Raw genomic sequence first — 21718 nt, 5'->3', positions numbered from 1 at the left:
TTCAGTTTTGCAATAATCCATTCATTATTCACAGTTCAGAAAAGATTGCTTGCTGGTGACTGGGAGATGTAAAATTATGTAACTTGTTTAAATACATACATTGTGGCCAACAGCAGTATATTCCCCACAACTAAAGCATGCAAGATTTACTGTAAGATGCTGGTAGGTAATTAGATGTGTATTTCAGATAGCACACTTCCTTCTCCTTTTTTGCATCCAGGTCTTCCCTGAAATCTCTTGTACGGCATTCTTACCTCTGTTTTCAAAATTTTTTATTATTTATTTTCCTAGTATTATTTTAATTAAAAGGCAAACTGCAGAGCTGTATCCCTTGTGAGTAGTGCCCTGGCTTTCTCTGACTGTCAGGAACACCAGCCTGTTCCATATCATAATTTCTGGTACACTTTTGAGTGCTGGTAATTCTTTTGTTCACTCAACAATCATCTAACTTCTTTTTGACACACAGCATCCATTTGGCTGGACCTGGCACATTGGGTTTTCACTGCAGGAATTGCCTCTAGAAGAAGAATATTTTATTCTTGATTGGGTTTTGTGTAGTGCATACACAGTAGACACACATTTTGCATAGGTGTCTGACGTTACTTTCAGCCCTTTGTGGAGAAAATGACAGTACTGTTATTCATTGTAATTTATTGTACTTTGCTGGAATTCACTACTGTGGGACACCCTTATGTTTCGGGAAGAGACATTGTGAAAACTGAGATTTGTCAAATGTGTTACCTATCGGCTTCCATGGTTGTTGCTCAGGTCTGCATTAGGGCTCCTCATCTGTTTCTCAAGCTAGAGCAGAGTTGAACCTAAGGTCAGGTTTCACTTTGCCTGAGTATATTTTTTGTATCAATTTTTTGAAACATGTATCTACATAGAACAGCACATGCATCTGCCTCCTTCTGAGACAAATGGAGAATTTAGATTTCCTTACAGTACTTTATTTAACTTGAAACAGATGGACTGCAGAAGACTTCATTGTTTAGCATTTTTAATTTGTTCTGTCCTTTCTATATTCATAGCAAGGGCGATAAAGCTGGACCCAGCTGCTCAATGATTTCCTGCATGGCTGGGTCTTACAATCTCCTGCTGTCTTCCCAAAATTTTGTTCTGTTGGAATCTCTGCGGCATCTTTTGGCACCTTCAATTTCTGATTTCCAGTAAAAACCAATCACCTCATCAGTTTGAAATACCTTTACAACAGTAGATCTTCATTATTAATTAGAAAGACATTTGAGGGCTCTTTCTCTGCTGCCCTGTTTATTATTATTTTTTACTGATCCAGAGCATAGCTATCTGTTACATGACGTCGTTGGTGGGAAACAGACAAACGAACTAGGAAGATGATGAGACAAAACAGCATTTTTTATTGTTCACAATCTTCTTTTAGAGGGGGTATGAATTTCCTGGGTTTAGACAGCTGATTGGTTCTGATTGGGATCTCAGAACACCCAGCTCTCTGACCAGAGAGAGGTCAGCAGCTTAGATGGAATGTCACTGAGTGAAGTCCCTGTTTGGGTTTGAATATATCCTATCATTGTTAACCCAGGGACCTGTTTATCAGACCAGGCTAGCCAAACTGGGTTTCTTATTTATGGCCGAATTCTTTGCCCTGCTACAGACCGGCTGTGCTGTGACAGTTGTCTGCCAGTACTCCTATAAAGTTCAATTCTTTGCTTCAAGCAATAATTAACCATGTTTCCAAATACATTTCATCAGTGATTTGTCATCATTCAGTGGTCTTGCTTTGAGGTCAGTTGTTGTCATGCCCCAGTTAGCAAGGAGATTACTTGTAATGGGTGTAAATAACTCTAGGTTTACAGCCTTTCTGCATTTCAAAAGGACTTAATCTAGATAAGAAGTCTCAGCTTTCTACGCCAATAATTTTTCCTCTTCTGTGTACAGGTGTTGATAATATTCCTCATGATGTGCTTTGAAACTACAGTCTCTGGGTGGGAAATGTTAAGAATTCCATTGTCCAACTTTGCTACAGTTCTTAAAGATTTGTATAGTGAAATACAGTTAACTAGAGCATGACATTTATCTGCTCTGATGTTTTGTTTTAATTCTGAAGGCTGTTACATCCCACCTTGTTTACTGTGGTTCTCCTGAAGTCATGACTTTTTGTGACTTTAAAAACTTATTTGCAACATTAGGGTCCAACATGACCAAATCGAATACAAATTTTGATTTTGAGAATACTGTGGTGTTTCTGATCATTTTGAATCAGTTTTTAATTTTTGTTCAAGGTTTTGCTCAAAATCAGGATTACAGTATGACTTCTAATACAAAATATCCCTCAATATTCAATTAATCAGTCCCAAAATAACTGCTGAATTTGATACTCGCAGCTTTTGAATTTGCATGGGTTGTCTAAGTCTTCTGCAATCCCCTAGAAGAGAGACACTTGCAACCTCCTCCTTCAGGGTTTCATTTAGTGAATGTCACTTGTGCTCACACTCTGAAGATTCAGGTGTGTTAAACTGCAAAAATGGTTCACAGCAACCTGCAGCTGGAAGAAAAGGAAAATTGTAAATATACAAAGGTGACACCGTGATTTCAATTAAATTTAGATGCAATCTTTAGAAAACATCTTCTCCTGGAAAAAATTGCTGCATGTTGACTCTCAGAGTAAACCTGAAGTACTTAAATTTTCCCAAAATGGCTGCTGCCAATCTGCCTCACACATTGCATGGGTCCATACCACAGTCCTCAACTGCAGTTTGAATTTTTAACCATCTTCAGCCCTTCCATTCTCTCCTGCTTCTTTTTTTTTTTTTGGTTCTTTACTTCCAAGTCACATTGTTTTGACATGAGAAAAGTAACATGGGAGGTGCATGATGTGTCTTCTAGGACAGGATGAAAAATGCTGAATGCATGTATGATGATCTAAGCTTACTGTCCTCATAAACAAAGGAGTTAAATATTGATGCTCAAATTTACTTGGAACTTGGATATATTAAAATAAGTTAAAATTACAAAAATAAAATAAGTTAAAGCCTCTGTGTGATGAGAAAGACCTGTTCCACAGATTCAGTGTTGTAGTGGAGAATTTCACATTTTTATTTGAGGAAATTAATGTCCCTTTTTTCTGGGCTGAATTTGCCTGCCTTCATCTTCTAGCCAGGAAAGATCTTGTCATGACTATCCCACACAGACAGCCAAAAGTATCTTTTATTCATATAAGTGTCAAAATACTCTGTTCAAATTACTTCTCAGCCTTCACTAAGAAGGCTAAGTAGATTAATGGCTTTAAAAGTAGAGGTTTAAGAAGTTAAATGCATATACTTGAATATATCAGACCATCCAGTTCAACTCCTCTAACAAAATTTCCCCATCATTATTTATCATTATTTACTATTTACCTTTTTTACTGTTGACAAAGGCAATTAATGATAAGCTTGCCTAACGACTAAATTTGTGTAAACTACATTGAATGAAACTGGTGCTTCTAGCCTTCAGTTCACAAACAAGCTGATGAATAAATCAATGACTTTAAACCTCATACAAACTTTTCCAAGCCCTTCAGGGTTTTTAAGATACGGATTTTATTTTTGCATGATGGGTGATTCTGAATAAGCCAGTGATACCTGTGATGGTTATAGCAGTGATACACCTGTGTGCACTGCTTGCACCTAATCCAGACAGTAGATTTTTGATGGGAATATAGATTCCCTTCCACATAAAAAGTTTGTCTAAATATGTGTAAAGATTTGTTTCTGTATAACTTTTGTTAATACGGCTATAATATGAACAGCATTATTTTTAACAATAAAGCTAAATGCTTCTGTTATTTTTGTGATTAGATTTTTATTTTTTTTTTTAATAAATAGTGACTTCTTCCTAGGCTGGCCACACAACAAGAAACTTCTGTTTTTCAGAGGTGTTTACACAGTGAACAAATCTGGAACAGAAATGTAATACAGAAAATGTCTGCGTGAACTTAATAGTCACCCATTAAGTGACCTAGGGCAAGGCAAGCTAAACAGTGGAAAGATGATTCTAGGTTGAGGGTTTTTTTTTTTTGTTTTGGCAGTCTTTTTTGTTTGTTTAGTGGTGCTTTTAAGCACATAACATGAAGTATGTATTACTGCTATCTCTTTAACGGTTTTGTGGATGTTGGGTTTTTCTGGGTATATAAAATAACTAAGCATTTTGTACAAGAAAGATTTCTGAAGTGTTGTTAATCACCAAGAGCCTTCTGGTTCAGGAATTACCCATCATTTGCTTTTCACGGGAGTCTTGGAGCAGGTGCTGAAAGAAGGGTCATTGCACCTATGCCCTGCTCTTAAACTTCTGCTCAGCCGCTGTCAGATGGATGTTAAGCAGTAGAGCAGCAGAAGAATTGCACACAAGGAGCTCTCAGAGCTGAGCTTCTTTCTATCAAGTACTAGTATCCATCCTCTGTGGATTGTATTTAGGGAAGAATATAAGTGAGTGCATTTTTCTGTCAAACTCAAGTGTGTATACTTGGGATTCTGGCCACCAAGAGGAGGGAAATTACTAATGGACATCTGATGGTGCGATACTCAGTTGCTCTTTTTGACATAACTCATTCTACCACAGAGGCTGGTATTACAAGGCAGGAATATGTAACTTGTGTGTGCTGTCCTGGTCTCTCAAATCCCTTCCACTGTAATGGGATTAATTCTTGCATATCAATAAGAAACGGAAATCTTGCTTCTAGGGAGATGTTTCACAAAGTCATATACTTCTGCTTTTAAGACAATGGTCTCTGAAGGACAAAGTAGAACCAGAGAAATTACAGCACTGTGGCAATTCTCTCAGATTCCAGATAGTCTAACTCTAATTTTGTTTCTGAGCCGATTCTCGAAGATGATAAAGGGGTGGCACAGTTCATCATACTCAGACTGAAGATACACAGGTCTTTTGACAAATACACAATGTGATTATAAAAAGTCATCTGGATGTTGTTAGTTTTCTCAGTGAAAAGAATACTTACATTATAAGAGTGGATGAAAATCTTGTTTAACTTATCTTCCTTTAGGTACGTAGTCTCATAAAGCAGCATGCAATAATACAATGTTTCTTCAACAGGAAGAGATGGCAGAACTCAAGGCGCAGCTTTACCTGCTGGAGAAGGAGAAGAAGGCTTTGGAATTAAAGCTGAGCACTCGAGAGGCCCAGGAGCAGGCCTACCTTGTCCATATTGAGCACTTGAAGTCTGAAGTGGAAGAACAGAAAGAGCAGAGAATAAGGTCTCTCAGCTCAACCAGCAGTGGAAGCAAAGACAAACTGGGCAAGGTCAGGAGTCAAGCGTTTCCAAAGTTGTAAACATGATTAAGTAAACTCCTCACATTCCCTATTGCAGTCTTTAACATAGTAATTATTCTCCCCTTTTGTCTGTATATAAATCCTTTCTCTCTTCCCCAGTTGTTAGGTGGCTCCTTCCATGGTGTAACTTGAGGACTTTGCAGAATTGGTGTTAAGCATGGGCTAAAATAAGGGTGTTTTGGGGAGTACCACAAGGCGAGTCTTGCCAGACATAAAAGTTGAGCATGTGTTTTGCCTCTTGCCACTCACTGGTAACACTGGAAGGGAGTCTAAACAAAATTCCATTCTCCCATAAACACAAAATACTAAAACATCAGCACTCATTTCTATGCAGCATTTAGAGCATTGCAATGACAATCTCTTTCTTGAAATCAGACTCTGATAATTTGAGAATGAAGACTCTTCTCCCCTTAATGCAAAATAAACCGATTTCTGCATTTGCAGTAGTAAGTTGCATTAAGAAATTAATACCTTGTAAAACTTTATTTTGTCTCATTTTAGAGCTGTGTTCCCAGAAAATGTCAATAATGTGTTTAAAAACAAAACCAAAGGGATACATCTTACTTGCTTGTTCCTGGCAATGCATCATCTGAATGTCTTCATCCCATTGCTTCTTTGTTTCATGTGTTTAAAGAAATATAAGGAAGACAGTGGCAGTTCTGCACACAGTAGCAGAGCTCTTCAAGTCAGTGAGCTGTGGTGGTTTAAAAAGCATTTAGAGACATTTGTGACTGTTGATCTGTTTAGTCCATTCCTTAGTATGTTGATACTGCCCTGTTGCTGTAGCATTATATTGTTGATTTCACCTTCATTTTAAAAGTAGCTGTGAGCTGAGACTTTCAGAATTTCCCCATTAGGATGGTCAGTAATTTCTAATCATGTGGCTTTTCCTCCTTTCTCAGGAATGCAGTGATGGCACAGCAACACCGCTAACGCTTGCTGAGCTGAGACCGTACAGTGAGAGTGAACTGACTGCTGAGCTGACAAATGCACTCAGGAGGTGAGCACAGCTTCCCTCACCAGGGGTGGGACTTGTCCTGTATGGAGGGAAAGGTTTATTTCTGAGCCTTCACTCTAACCCTTGGTTTGAAGAGTGATCATAGATTTGTCCTGTGGGAAGGAAAGCTATCAAAGCCCTTCTAATTTTCCCCCCTCTCCTGCTATTGTTCTTTAGAGATTTCATGTGGTGCTCAACTCCATTCTCAAGGTTCTTTAAAATTCAGTGGAATTTTAGAAATAAACCCTCAAAATGGCAGTAATGACCACATTCAGACAAGAATATGAGATGTAAAACAGTGACATGACACATTTCTTGTGCGCGTAAAGAAAACCTTTAGTGAAGACAGGATTTGAAGGTGGTCTTTGGTTAAGAAGGTTGGCTGCAGGTTAGAACTTGGGTAGGAGTTATGGGAATGGGAATTGCAGGCATTTTGATGACTCAGATGCTCAATTTGCCTCCTGAGTACGTAAGTGGAGCCACAGTTCAATTACAAATGACATTCTGTGAGGCATTAGCTTTTCAATGGGAGAGAAAATTGATGTCTTGACAAATGGCTTTTATCAACAGCCAGGTTTTAAGCCTAAGCTTTCAATACAGTTATACATTAGCTAGGTATTTGTTTGTGCAGCAGTTTTTCCTGCACTAGCTATATGGTAAAGGTCATGTCAAAGAAATTCATAGTTTCGATAATGGTTTCAGTACTTGTTCCACCTTTTCCAAGAAATGGCTGCCCGGTATCTAATCTGGTTCTTATATTTAGAACCTGTCCAAAATGCTGATAAGAATTTTGGCTGGGAAGAGTGTGTTTTGCTTTACTGGTGTTTGGAGCTTCTTTGATGGTGGAATGTCCTCTCAGGCAGCTGTGATGTTTCATTCCTGAGGTGTTTTTTTTCATAGGTGTAATGGATGGTGTGCCAAGGGACACTTAAGCCTGAAAGCATTATGTAAAAATGTAAGACATTGCCACTGTGGAATCATTTACCTAGTAATCTGGCAGTTACTGAGTAGTTAGTTTGCATGAGGCAGGAAGCAAAATTCAGTAGGTAAAATAATCAAAACTGTCATTTGTGTGTGGGTGGGTAAAACCCATCAACAAAATAATTTACATAAACATTGCAAAGAGCTATTGGCCTCCTCTGTATCCCTCACACTGCAGCCCTGGTGGGAGCTGCTCCACCAGCATTTTCGCCCTTCACTCAAGCTGCTGTTTCTTCCTGCTCTTATTTGCTCCTGGATTTCAAGAAGATGCCAATGACCTTAGTTAGCAGAGGTTTGAGTATAGTCATGAAATGATTTTTGTTGTCAGCATGTGGTTTGCTGACAACACAGAGAAAACAACTTTGCTTTATCTACTAGGCCTTAAGTTGATTAGCATGGATTTCCAGCCAAGGGCCTTGAAAGTACAGTTTGTCAGGCAGAAATAGAGGGAAAAAATAATCACATTAAACTGTACATAAATTGTGAAGGCTCTCTGTATAATGGAAATATGGCTGCACTAAATGTGATTGCTGCTGCCTGTGGGGCTCAAGCACAGTTCCTGCATGCTGTGTGGACAGGATATTTTTCTCCCTAATCAGTGTGCCAGCCAGATCAGACTGAATGCTTAGTGTTCCTTGCCCTAATGTCTTGTCTCAGCAAGTCAGTTGAAGATCTGTCTAGCACATGGAGAAGGCTTAGTGCAACCTGTTCAGCCACAGCTATGCTAAAAAATACTAGAAGTCTCTAACTTCTCTTCTGGATAAATGGGCCCTCAGATTTCACAGTGATATTTAGACCATCACAAATCCACAAAAGAATTTTAAAATTATCAGAGTCCTTTCTTCTCTGCAAGTGCATTCTCCTCACCTGCCAAAGAAGTAGGACCAGGATACAAAACTAGAAGTATTTGTCCCGGTATCTGTGTTTGCTGAGGGGTGGGGAGGGGGACTTGTGAAACAAGTGCATATCACACTCTGTGGTCCAGAGACAGTATTTAAATGCTAATGTTCAGGAGTGTTTCAGTGCTGATTACAATTGGTGCATATGTCCAGAAATTGGTCCTCCCTCTGCTTCTCCAGGCAGTAGACACTGATGCAGGGGACGACAGATACAGGGATAGGGGCAGAAATCTGTTCAGTTTGTCAGTGTGTGTGATACCCATCAGCAGCCTTGCTTCCTGTCCCCTCCTCATCCTGTCATTACAGATACTAAAGCTATGACTTCTCCCCCTTCTGCTACGTTCTCATTCTGTCCTTCTGTTGCTGTTAAATTGCCAGGTTCTTCTCAGTTAATTAAAACAGGGTGAAACCCAAATAAAACAGCAGGACATAGTTACAGTTTGGGTTTTGGTGTAGTTTGGAAGTGTTTATTTGCTCACAGTCTGCAAATGACCATGCAGCAGAACAATCTCATCCAAAGAATCAGGCTGGCTTCTATCTGCAGATGTGGATATTTTTGTAAAATTCAGCAGTGTGTTGTGAAGCCTTTTTTGGTAGTGCCCATCAGCAGAAATTCAAGGCAGAAGCAGTTCTTCATCTGTTGTGTCCTAACATATCTGTTCTAGAACAGCCCAGGATTTCCTGTGGAAGTGCTCAGCATTAAAACCCCTCCTACCAGCTTTTTACAGAATTCACTTCTCTTTTACATGGTCACTGTGCTAACTGGGAGAAATGTAAATTATCTCTTAAGTCTTATGCTATTAAAGTTACATTTAGGTTAACTAATTTCTGGTGTTACAGGTTAAGCTCACTAATTCAGACACATCCTGTTCCAGCCAAACGTTAACACTTTATGCCAGAGCCTTTGACAGTTTTGTTTTCCCTCTCTCTTTTCTTCTTTCTTGAGTCTGACACATGTAACCAAGTTTCTTGTCAGGCCAGAAATGTGTTCTCAGCAGCCTGATGGCCTGGTGCTGATACTTTGAGGATTATGCCAGAGGCCAGTATTATAAAACAACACCTGGTTGAATACCCCAAAATCAGACATACAGCGCAGTCTATGAGGGAAGAGGTTAAATGAGTTCTCTTCCTTACTGGTTTGTTCTGCTTTCCTGGGCAGGGAGCACTGTACATGACTTGTATGGATTTGTAACTCAGTAGACACATACCAGGTTATGTGTTAATGCAGGTAAATGCATTACAGGTGGTAAGAGGGAGGCAGTAAGAATTCTGTCCTGCTGTAGAAGGCTGATGATAATGATGATAGAACTGATTCCACTAAGTTCATCAATTCTGTGAAAAGTGGCCAGAGTGGCAAGACTGAAACTTCTTCCTCTCCCTAGGCTTTGCTACAAATGCTTTGATCGGTGACATCCTCCTGTGGTCTCTGCTTTTATTTCCAGCTGCTGATAGTTTTTCTGTCTATGTAGGGTTGTATTTTATTCATATATTTGAAGAATAATTTGTAAATCATTAAAATACCTGGCCAGGAAGGATCTAGCAGTACTAGGCAAGGACCCTGGCTGGCAAAACATTTTGTAACTAGACTGACTGTTCAGACCTCAGCTGCATCATCACTTGGGACAAAATTATGATCCTTGATGGCTGTGCAGGGTTTCATGAATTGTGTCAGTCTAGACATGTTTCAGTGTCTCCCTTACAAAAGACTTTCCATCTGGCAGCACTACAAAGGCGCTTTATATTTACCTGATAAGGTAATTTAAAGAAGTTTAGAAGCTGATAACTTCTAAACTAAGAGGTAGTGACTGGTGCTACTAATTGTGAAGTCACTGTGGAGAAAGGAAATGAGTAGTAATCAGTAGGACAGGCAAACAACTCTTCTTCTGTTAACAAAAAAGTCCGTTTTTGCACTTTTGTAGAGCTGTGGTCCCACCTCTCTGGATTGGAAGCTAAGGTATTTCTAGTAGGACATAAAAAATGCATCCTATTGCCTGTTCTCTCTATTGAGACAGAACAATATTTGTTGCACCCTTATGTCCTTATCCCTGTCTGAAGACCACAACTATGTTTTGTGCCAAACGTTTTTTCAGAAAGCAAACATTTCAATAGAAAGCTGGGCCCAGGCATGGCAGTGACTATCTCCTGACACAATGTTAGTGAGAGAGAAATTGCATTCTTTTATTTTAAATTTCCATGAACTTCATGTGATGGCATTCTGACCTTGTGTATTGTTAAGAACCAACCTTAGTTTCATGATAGCAGGAGTCAGTAAATTTCATTATTTAAATTCAGGCCTATGCTGAGCATCAGCAAGGCTGTTTCAGAAATGGAAATAGAAATGTCTAAAACACATCAGGCTGTAACCATTCAGATTTAAGAGTACTCTTTAGACTTCTACTGATTTGTAAAAGCCCCTTTTTCTTTGACCAAGGTACAAGGTGAACAGGTAGTGGGTAAAAGTAGGGGAAGAGAGGCAGGGGGTTTGTGTTCTGGACCTACTGATGCATCCTGAGCTGCTTTCTGTAAGTGTTTGCTTATTTCTCTTCTCCAGTTATCACATCAATTAAATGAGGAGATAAGCAGCTCTGAGTTATTTGAAATCCAGACACTGGTATGGCTTGCAGTCATCAGAAATTTCAGAGACATCTCTTTTGTTACTGTGCAGTATCCTGCTGTGGTTTCCCCTTGGTTGCCAAGGGGGTGGTTCAGAAGGCATGGCCTTGTCTGGAAATCCCTCTGGAGAGTCCCACTGAGAGAAAGAAACCTCACAAGAAGAGAAGTGACTCATGGTGATATCTGGGACAGATTCCTTAGAAGCACTTCGAGGAACTATTTTTACTGTATGCCTCACAGACAACCATAGTTTGTCTTTTTCTCCATTTTTGACATGGAGTAAGTAGTTCTTACCACCATATGGTTATCTGAACTGCTGAGCTGCCATGCACTTGGATATAACTGTCACAGGGAGATCCAAATAGCTTCAGGTCTGGAGAGCTTCCAGGCTGGGCTGGCAAAGATGGGTGGGAGGTTTGAGCAGTAGTGTGGCAGGCCTGCTGCTGCCTCCCTCCAGGGCTGTTTTCCCTTTTGCTGCCAGTATGTTGCTTCCAGGACCACACCTGGACTGTCTCCCCACTGCAGGTGGTTTAACACATGCCTATGGTACTCTCTGGTTTTTGAGATCTGTTCTGAACATCTTGACAATCAGCAAAAAAAGCAGTGCAGTATTTTACACCAGCAAAGTGGTTTTTAAAGCACTCTCTGTCACCTCTGCAGTCGGGAAAGGCCTCCTGTGCAAAGGGAGCTAGCAAGCATGGGTGGTGCTTCAGCAGATCAGCCAGGAAGACATGGCATTTGAAGAGGGTGACTCTCTTGACATCTGGGTAATGTTGCTTCGTTGCTTCAGAACATTTATTATATTCTGGTTATTTCCCTTAGCAGGCCAAGCCAGATCAGTGAAGCAAGATGCCAGCCTCACATAAGATGCTAGTTTAGACTGCTGATGAAAAGAGAATTTATCTGCATTCCTTTTGAATGTCCAGCTGTTATCTCCTGAGAGGAGAGGAGTCAAATGCCTAGGAAAAACAATCATGCGTCACCCTGTTCAACTGGAAAAGTCAGAGAGGGGAGTGAGGGATGGTGCCGTGCTATAACAGGGTATCAGGGAAGGAGTATGAGTGGAGTGTGGGATGGGAGGTGTGTGCCTTCCCTTCAAAGCAGGGGCCTCGCAGATAAAGCTGTGGACCTTGCAGGAGGTGCCTTCCCTCCCTCCCCTTCCCCACCTCCGTGCCCTGGGGCTGCTCTGCCAGGAATCCTCTGTCCTCCTGGGCTATCTGGGCTTTGTGCCTGCAGAGCTCAGGGCTATGTGCTGGGCTGAACCTGGTCATCCCACTCCTCAGGGAGCCACAATTTGAAGGGATCTGCCCACAGCAGATTTCTTCTGATAGGTAAGAAAACATGCCCTAGGCATGGCAAGAGTCCTCAGCCTGGCTGTGGGAAAGTTTCTCACCACTTCATTTGGAGAGAGCTCATTGTTCCTCTTCTGCTTCAGATTTGGCAAGAGCTGTGGTGCTTTTGACCCCAGGAGGGAGGGGTGGTAGCTGGTGCTTTCACAAGAAGGGGAATTGGCTGGTTGCACTCCAAGCCAGGGGCAGAAAAATCAACTTTCTGCATGCCCGAGAAGAGCAGCTTCCTGTTTGCAGCAGTGGGGAATTTTCGATGAAATCAGCAAGACCAGGAAAAGCTGGGAAGACTTCTAGCACATGAAACTTGAAAGTGTCTGGAAAAGCCCAGACAAGAGGGAAAAATATAAGGTGCTCATGACCTTGCTTACATGACTGTGTGCCAAGCACAGCCATGCACATGGTGTCAGTATGTGGAGGCCAAATTGACAGAAACAGTTTCCTTTATGGCCCTGGCAGAATTCCCCACTCTCCAAAGTGGTAGCATTGAAACCAGAGAACACCAGTTAGCCCCTTCCTATTCAGTCATCCTGAAACAAAAAGCCCTTGAAAACCACTATGCAACTGCCCACTGAGTGTTTTGATTGTGAAAATACCAAATAAAAGCCTTTATTACCAGCATATTAGGCATTTCACTGAAAATAGTGTTTTTAGCGGATGTTGTAGGCTGTAGACCTTTGAATACACTCATTCTGAGCTTTTCCCTGGAAAGGGAGCAGTCAGGGATTTCCCCAGCTGGCTTCTCAGCAGCAGAAAGCCCTGGTGCTGGAACTGAGCCATGCCCTCAGATCATAGGCCCCTGCTGGGAATACTTGCTCATTTTCTCTGCGCACACCAAGTGTTGCGGCTGTGTTTCCTGCAGCTCCATCTTGCAGTAGCCACTTGGAGGCGGAGCTGGTGGGACAAGAAGCTCTGCTGACTTCTGTAGTCCAACAGAGTATGAGTTGGGGACTCACAGAATTTGGGTTCTCTGAAAAACACTCCTTCTCCTTCCCTCTTCCCATCAAAATACATAGATAAGTGCTTTCTTGGGATGCACCCAAGGTCCAGAGAGGTCCAGATTACACCCCAGGAGTACAATAGCAATGTGACTTTGGTGTGTCTGCTTCCATGGACCTTGGACTCTGGAAGACTGGCAGCAGCAGGCTGTGCCTACCTCAGTGGGATGTTTCATATATCTGTCACATCAAGTGCAGTTTCATGCCTGGTGATGCCTTGAGAGGCTGATCTGGAACAGAGGCTAGACAGAGCTAAAAGAATAAAATAGGTATGTGTTGGAAGACCTTTAAAGGATACACCTTGGGCAGTACAAGAGCCTTGCTGGGGCTATACCCAGGATGGATCCTAGATGGCTCCCAGTCACGAGTTTTTACACTTTTATAAGTTTTGGTTCATCTACATATTGGGGTTAATTGTCCAACTACAGCTTCAGGTCATGAAATCCCATCATCCCAGATTGCTTTCCTCAGTTCCCCATTGTTTATACTTTTTAAGCCTGAAGCTTGCAATAGTTGTCTTTGGTCTCAAGCTGGAAAAAGATTGTTTTGTCTACCTACCCTGTGAAGAGACTAACTGGCACTTAATATGAAGCTCAGAGCTACATACCTAGGCAGCACAGAATCTGAAAATACGAAAGCTAAAAGTTAAGGCATCACTGGTTTGCAACTTTGATGTGTTCTCATTGTAGAGACACAGTTCATATGCAATATTGAAAATACTCTGCCATATTAAGCCCTGTAGTGGCTGATTTTTCATACCCTGCAGAAAGTCAGGAAAGTGTTGTGGTGCTGGAAATCCCCATAGGACAACATCTCAGGATTCAGTATAGCTCCTGTCACTGTCTACCTACACAATCAGTTTTGAAAAGAAACAAGTGTGGACAATTCTTTATGACCAAACTGAGGTGATCAGTGATCGAAACTGAGGGAAGCAGGGGCCATTTCCATTTTAAGACACAGGGTTCTTACCAGCCCATGGGGTACAGCTCTGAGGTGTCTTATCTGCTACTCAAAGAGAAGATAAAGCACCCTGGGGAAAACTTTACATCTTTTAATGTGTAATAGTCATTAATTCAGTGCATCATTGTTTCCCAGAGTAAACCAGGGTGTTTGCTCTGCCTTTACTGTTGCTGCTGTGTGTGGCTTCATTGTTCTATGGAATGTCTCTTGAAATAAAGATACTTAGATAGGCAGTTTTAAAATTAGGAACAGATGTAAAAATAGATCCCTATGTGTTGTTTCGTTCAGATTTCTGAGACATTCCAGCACATGCAATCAAACCACAATCAGTTTCCATGAGATTAAGGTTAAGTAGGTATTATCTAGTGCTGTTACACTGTCTTCAAGACATCTTGAAAAGCCAGAAGAAATACATGTATTTTACTGCTGCCAGTGTAAATTTGAGTCATCTATAGATTTGAAGTATTATTCACTGTTTCCTATTTGGCTAGATGGTTCAGAACTGGCATCTGAAAGATTAAGTAGCTTGAACACGGTGCTTAGTGCTCTGCTGGCTCTGTGTCTTTGACAAGCAGCAAGACTAAGATGTAGACCAAACGTAAAGAAATACAGCTTGATGTTTACCTGAGTTCAGGCTGAGCAGGGTTGGTTGAAAGGTGTGAGTGACAAACAGACAAAAGGTAGTATCATGTTATCAGTCACCATAGCAACCAAACTTCACCATGCATGAAAAGTTCCTCAAAGTCTTTCCACTGTGTTTCCTTTCCACACAGCTTTTGTTACAACAGGTATGTGTGAAGGATTTCAGCTGCAGTGAACTCTGGCTCTACAGGGCTCTTTCCCATGGGACTGTGTCAGTGTTTCCACATCGATACCTTTTCTTGCACATGATGTTAAATCAGCCTCACACGATTTTGAGATTTCTCTACCCATCCAAACACTGTGCATATTTATTCGACTGGACTTGCTGTTCACACTAGATCATCATCCTGGAAATGGTGCTACTGAGCCTTCCCTAGAGCCTCTGGATGTAGCAATCTTCGGAGCTGAGAAACACCAAATTTACCATACTCAGTTCTGTCACATCAGTAGTGCCGTGCCACAAATGCATTAGGTCTGCCCTCTGCCACATCTGATCTTTTCTTGTTTGTGTTCTGGCTGTTTTTCTTCCTGTTTCCTTTGCAGAAAACAGATTTTGGGTGTAAACTGTGCTGAGCCTTTCTGACTGCTGAGATAGAATATAAAAATTAAAATTCACATTTGGGGTGGATGGCAGTGAACTTTTAACTGCAAGGATTGCGTTACTTGAAAGCAGAGAGCAGTGAAGGGACGTACAAAGAATACTGCTGATTCTTCATCAACAAGGGCCCTCTTATGTCCTTTTTAATTTGGCTGGCGGCCCAGTGCCTGAGTCTGTTGAGATACACTGTTAACTTGGAACATTTCTCCGGCTGACTTTGTGAAAGCCCTTCTGTTGCTGCTGGAGCTGGGCACTGTCCCTCTCTCTGGTGATAAAAGACTGCCACGTCCAGGCCTTCCTGGGAACTGCAGGCTGCTGAGCTGGGATTCCAGGAAGATCTGTGTGGTCTCTGCAGAGCTGGGGAAGCTTTCACAAACTTCAGGGTATTCATTCCTGTTGGGCTTACATGGAAGCTGGCAGTTGTCTCTTTATTGAGCTGAAAACAAGAGTACTCATGTAGTAGCACTGCAATAAAGCAGGAGGGAGAGATGGATCACTGCAGAGTGGTTCTAGGCAGCAAACCACAGACTCCATGTAAACACACATGAAGTTCCCATGTGTAAGACTTGATGCTGCAAAATCTGTGCCTGAGTACAGCCCAGTTCCATGTCATTATTACAATACTTTTTTTTTTTTTCATTTTTTCCTCCCTTCCAAATGTTACTTTTTTTTTTCCTCTGGGCTATCTGTGAAGAGTTTGGGTCACAGAGAAAAGCTGTTGGAATAGTCCCGTGTGTGTAGTGGGCTGAGCAGGCATCAGTCATCAGCTCTGCAGCAGGGAGCTCCCCAGGAAGAAGAACCTGCCTTGTGCCACATGCTTACCTGGGAAATGCTTTTTAAACCCAGCTTAATCCCCAGGTTGTAAAGCTTGCTTCTGTCCAGAACTTCTGTCTTGTTCACTTTTTCTTTCCCTCACAGAGATACTTGTAATGTGAAAATATTTTAAGTTACCTTATTTCCATTTTGTCACACTTCATGTGATTTAGCTTTTGGTTTGGAGTTGGTAAGTATGGATAGCTATATTAGCATTGTATATATCTTTGTGCTTATTTCTTTGTGTGATTCAATGCATATACCACCATGATCTACTAGAGAAATTTGTTTACTCTTTTGTCTACTGTGTTTCTGATTCTGAATTCTAAAATGGTAGATGTTATAAATACCAATTTTTGGAAGAGTTTAATGTAAGAACTGCTTAATGGTAATACTGTATTATCCTAGTAGTAGTAAGGAAAATATTGCAGTGTGTCCACCCAGCACAGGGCAATTGTTCATACACTTCCAAGCTGAAGTGCTATTTTTGTTTTGAAAATAGTTTTCTACCTCCTTTTCTCCTGATCCAGGGAGAAGAAACTGAAAGCAAGAGTGCAGGAGTTAGTGAGTGCTTTGGAGAGACTCACGAAGAGCAGTGAAATCAGACATCAGCAGTCTGCAGAATTTGTTAATGACCTTAAAAGGGCAAACAGGTAAAGGATCTGCCAGCTGATGGATGCACTATTAGTTTATTTCTGCTGTGTTCTTGCAAAGCATTGTAACATTCCACTTACCTTAAAGAGACATTTCAGGATCCTCAAATTCCATCCACATGTTGACACGCCAGGGTTAAAGGTAGAGAAGAGGGAGATATAAACCTCCCATGTAGGCCACTGACAACTACATAGTTAAGAACAGAAAGCAGGAAAATAGGTTAATCTCACTTGAGTTACTACTAGTGATTACACAATTAAAAAAGCAAACAAAAACTATTTATGAATCTGTTAACTGTTTTTAGCCTTTTCTTTGGCTCCAATTTCTTCATTAATGAACTGTCTTGGATAATCACACCTAACTTCTTTTGCTCACTCGGGGCATTTTTCTTTTCTTTGGATGGCCTAGGAATATGGTGGACTGCAACTGCCCTTCCTGCAAGCAGCCTCTCACTCATAATGTGGTTTTCCTTAAATTGTATTTAAAAGCCTTTGTGGTGAGCAGTAGCAGTCATCTCAAGCTTTCCAACCCAGCCAAGATGGAGGCACAGAAGCTACTCAGCTGCTAGCAAATTAGCACAAGATGCCATCCTCTGAATGTAAATGTTACTTTTAAAATGAAAAATGCAAAATCAGTCCTTGACTTTCTAAGCAGATTCTGGCCATGCAATGTTCTTATAAATCACATTTGATGTTGTGGTATCTTGATTCACCTACAGTGGTATGAGAGCTCATCAACAACCTCCATCTGCCTTTTTGAACCATGTTTAGTTTTCTTCACCATTTTACTGGTAAAGGTGTGTGCTTTCCCCAGGAAAGAGACAGACATTAGCCTTGATCTGGGTTTGGATCCAATCCATTTTAAAGCACTGGTAAATTTTGGGAGGGGGATCAATATCCAGCCCTTGAAGTTCCCTGAAGGCGGGGCTTTGGGGTAGATTTTTAGTACCTCTTGCTCTGAATAAGCCTGTTTGAATTACCTTGTATGCCTTGTTTTTAACAGCAACTTGGTAGCAGCTTATGAAAAAGCAAAGAAAAAGCATCAAAATAAGCTGAAGAAACTGGAATCACAAATGATGGCCATGGTGGAGAGACATGAAACCCAAGTAAGAATGCTCAAACAAAGAATAGCTTTATTGGAAGAAGAGAACTCCAGACCACACACCAATGAAACTTCACTTTAAATGCATCTCTTTAAAGGATGCTTAGTGCCATTACAACTTTCTTTCTTTTGGAGGTTGACTTTTAGGTAGCTTCAGATGTTAAAAGCTCTGATTGTCAATACTGACAAAACATAAAAGCACCTTCTCGGAATCCCAGAGAGGTGTCATGGGGATAATAAAAGTGTTAACCTTAAAGACTCTTACGTAATGTAAAATGGCAGTGCCTGAATTATCATGCTATAATTGTGTACATTGTCTGTGTTGTTATGTCTGTAGTCATACAGCTTGTTTTCCATTTTACTGATGGTCCATGGGTGACAGTGTCACACAGCAGAATAATTCATGTTAAGAGGTTTTCGTTTGGGTATTTGGAGATCATATGAGAGTTTTACCAGTCCCTGAGCTCTCTCTGCACAGAAGTCGATTCTCTACCCTCAAGTCTCGCTGTTGTGGTTATGCCACCAAACAGGCAGCTACAGAGTGGGGATGGCAGCCTGGCTGGCTTCTTCTTTGCACCCTGCTTGCACTTCTGCTGCTCACAGTGCAGGTCAGGTAGGAAAAAATTGATTTGAGAAAAAAACAAGAAAGCGTAGTTGCATCTCTGAGAATTACGATAAAGGTGTAATTCTTACAGTGCCTCAGAGGGCCAAAGGCTGTGGGTTTGACCATGCCACACAGACAGTCTGTGCCAAGGGTGGGTGAGAAATTACAGAAGACCTCCTGGTATTTATATTGCATAGTGTTTGCAACTACTTTGTAAAGAAAGATGTTTTTTCTTGCTATATACTCTATATCCAAGGTTTTCTTTAAGAAGCTGGGCCATTTTTGTCACTTGTGTTGTGCTTATTAAAGCTTACTGTGATCAAGAGGTAGAATATGTTCTTTTCATACTTTGTTTTGACCAAAAAAAGGTACTTAAAGGGTACCTGTTTAATACTGAATGCATAGGCACAAAACTATAAATGTGTAGGTGTATGGATATCCAGCCACAAACAGAATGTGAATGGTGAAGTCTTACAGCTTCTTAGGTTAGTTTTTGTTACTGCTAACATTCTCTTGTTTAAATCACGTATTACTGTATTATCAAACTGACTGAAGTGCAAATTTTGGCTTGTTAGGTTAATGAACATTAAGCAAATCATGGGGATCAGGTTTGATTTCTGTAGGGGTCAAAAATACAGGAGTCTGCCATAGCACCTGTTACATTCAGAATTTGCTTTTTTTTGACAGAGTACATAAAACAGCTTCATGTGTGTTTTAAAAACCCAAGCTATAGTCCCTTCACCGTGTTAGCCTGCTGCTGTGTTACGCCTCTGCTTTGCATTTTCCAGGCTGATTTCCAGTGAATCTGATTTCAGGAGATGTTTAATCCTTGTTGCTTTACATGTTGAGTTGCACCTCAAGTTTTTTACTAGCGTATTTAGAATTATGATAACTTCTCTCATTTATTCCTTTCATTACTAGTACTAAAGAAATACTTTTAGGGAACTTTTTTTGCCTACTGTTGGGTTAGATCAGTCAGACAACATCATTGTGGGAATTTGTATCCAGAATATAACATTATTGTTAAGTCTTGGTTATGTCTGGAACTGTAGCATTTGGTTTTCCATCTCTTACTACTGTAGCTGCTGTTGTCTTCTGTCCTTAGAGTAGTCATTCTTACATCTCTGGAGTCTAGCACATTATACACAAAGCCAGCATCACACATGATTGATTGCAACAGCAAATTAAAACAGTGCTGATTTCAAAAATTTTAGGTAGTGATGTTCTGGTTTTGATCAGTCCTCTTTCTCAGAATAATTGCACTTCTTAATTTATAATGTGACTAGAAATTTTTGCAAATGAGTCTCTTGAGGGAGGAGGCACATTTATTTCTTCTTTCTTCATGGTTCTGCTTAGCAGCTCTCTATGGTGTTTCCCCTTTTTTGGCTGAATTTTCTCACCCCAGAAGGTGGGAGTTTGCCATCAGCTTCAGAGGTAGCTGAGCACACTTGTTCTGAGGAACACAAAGGAAAGTATCCACCATGTGCTGTGGCAAAAACGCAGTTAGACTTTCGTTTTCTGGCATCTGAAACCACGTGTGTGACTTGAAGTCACCTCAGAATGTCCATGTGAAATAACTTTCACTGGAGAGGACAGAAACCATACTGCACTGGGCTGCCTCTTAGGCTCATTTTTCCCCCAGGTAGAATAATCATGGAATTACAGAATGGCTTGGGTAAAAAGCCTAAAAATCATCTTGTTACAATCCCTTTCTGTGGGCAGGGACATCTTCCACTGGACCAGGTTGCTCCAAGCCTATCCAACCTGGTTTTGAACCTTCTAGGAATGGGGAAGCCACAACTCCTCTGGGCAACCTGGGCCAGTGCCTCAGCACCCTCACACAGAGAAATTTCTTCCATAAAAAAATCCAGTTACTCCTACATAGAGGCATAAAAAGTTGCAGCCTCAGTGCTTTTTCCAGACCTGACAATTTGCTGATTATTTCACTACATGTAGCACAGATCTTCTGTGCCAACCATGCTTGAGAAGTGCTTTAGAATAAATTCTAAACCATCAGTAACTGTAAACCACTCCCATTTTTTTCCCATAAGGGTTGTAGATCAGAAGCAGCACTGGTACCATCCAGCCTCAGCAGTAGCCATAGTTTGCCAGACCACGAGCTGATTTATTTGCCTCAGCAAGCAGCTACCGCATCATTTGTTGGCATACTGAAAAGGATCAACAGGGAAGTGGTCACAGGTTTAATGTTACTGTGAAAACTGTTCAATAGTGATAATCAGCTGCAGCTCCAGTGTACTCCATTAAAATGGCACCAACCCTCAGAAAAAATGCCAAAAAAATCTCTAACTCCTTTTATGCAATACTGAAGTACCAGCACACCAGAAATACCTGAGTGTGCAGTGCACTGTGAGTTACAGCAACTTAACTCTCTTAATTCTTATTGCAGAAATAATAAATTTGTAAAGCAGAAAAAGAGGTGATTCTTGCCAACCTAATTCCACTACTGAATTAATAATTGGATTTTTTTTCTTAAGTCACCAGAGTGCATGAAAGTTTGTATTTCACAGAGTGCTCAGAAAAAGGTTACTTTTTTCCTAATTCTATGATGTATCAATCTTCACCAGCTTGAATGTACTGTTAGCTATTGCAAAGCACATGGGACTAAGTTTGCATTCCTGTCATGTTCTACTGGTTTTATTAGAATTTTCTCCTCCTTTAATACTGCACCATGCATTGTAAGTTTAGAAACTTCTCACTTTACTGAATTAGCCTTAAATGTGTTGTTACCTTTTAGTTTCCTAGCAGCTGTAAAATAGCTATTTTTTGTTCATTTGATATAGAATTGTAAAAACTGCATTTATTTATACAGAGGCATTTATAATACTTATTTTACAAATGTTCTTATATTCTGAATAAATTTTTAATGCTGTTTCTTTGCCTTGGGAGTTGTTTCACAATGAGACTACCTAGGGATACCTTGGCACAAAGGTACCTCATTTCCAAGTAAGTTACTGAGGGAGATGTTTTGACATTGTCAGTAAAGTTCACTTAATAGAACCATGAAAAGTTGTTAAGAACTCATATCTGGCCACAGGTTTTAGCTGGGCTCAAAAATATCAGTACTTCTTCTCATGAAGCCTCTACGAGTTCAGTGAACACTTTATAGAAATGGAAGGGTGCATGTGAAACTCTTACTGAACATGTCCAGTTCTTTCAATAACAAGTTATTTGGACCAAAACAAAAAGA

The 21718-nt window shown here is 40.7% G+C and overlaps 2 protein-coding genes across 6 annotated transcripts in view; both read left to right on the top strand.

Moving 5' to 3' along the window:
* MCC (MCC regulator of WNT signaling pathway) overlaps positions 1-21402 on the top strand; it is a 181151-nt gene extending 159749 nt beyond the window's left edge. For all 5 annotated transcript variants that reach the window (XM_079331242.1, XM_079331243.1, XM_079331245.1 and 2 more), the window contains 4 exons: positions 5068-5274; positions 6207-6304; positions 16682-16804; positions 17808-21402. In XM_079331242.1, coding sequence (XP_079187368.1) covers positions 5068-5274; positions 6207-6304; positions 16682-16804; positions 17808-17988 — 609 coding nt within the window. In that variant the 3' untranslated portion in view covers positions 17989-21402. The remainder of the gene's footprint in view (positions 1-5067; positions 5275-6206; positions 6305-16681; positions 16805-17807) is intronic.
* REEP5 (receptor accessory protein 5) overlaps positions 1-21718 on the top strand; it is a 235022-nt gene that overhangs the window by 159873 nt on the left and 53431 nt on the right. The window lies entirely within an intron of this gene.

The sequence above is a fragment of the Erithacus rubecula genome (genome assembly GCF_903797595.1).
Source record: "Erithacus rubecula genome assembly, contig: SUPER_Z_unloc_2, whole genome shotgun sequence".
Lineage (NCBI taxonomy): Eukaryota > Metazoa > Chordata > Aves > Passeriformes > Muscicapidae > Erithacus > Erithacus rubecula.
This window is presented reverse-complemented; position numbering and strand designations above follow the sequence as displayed.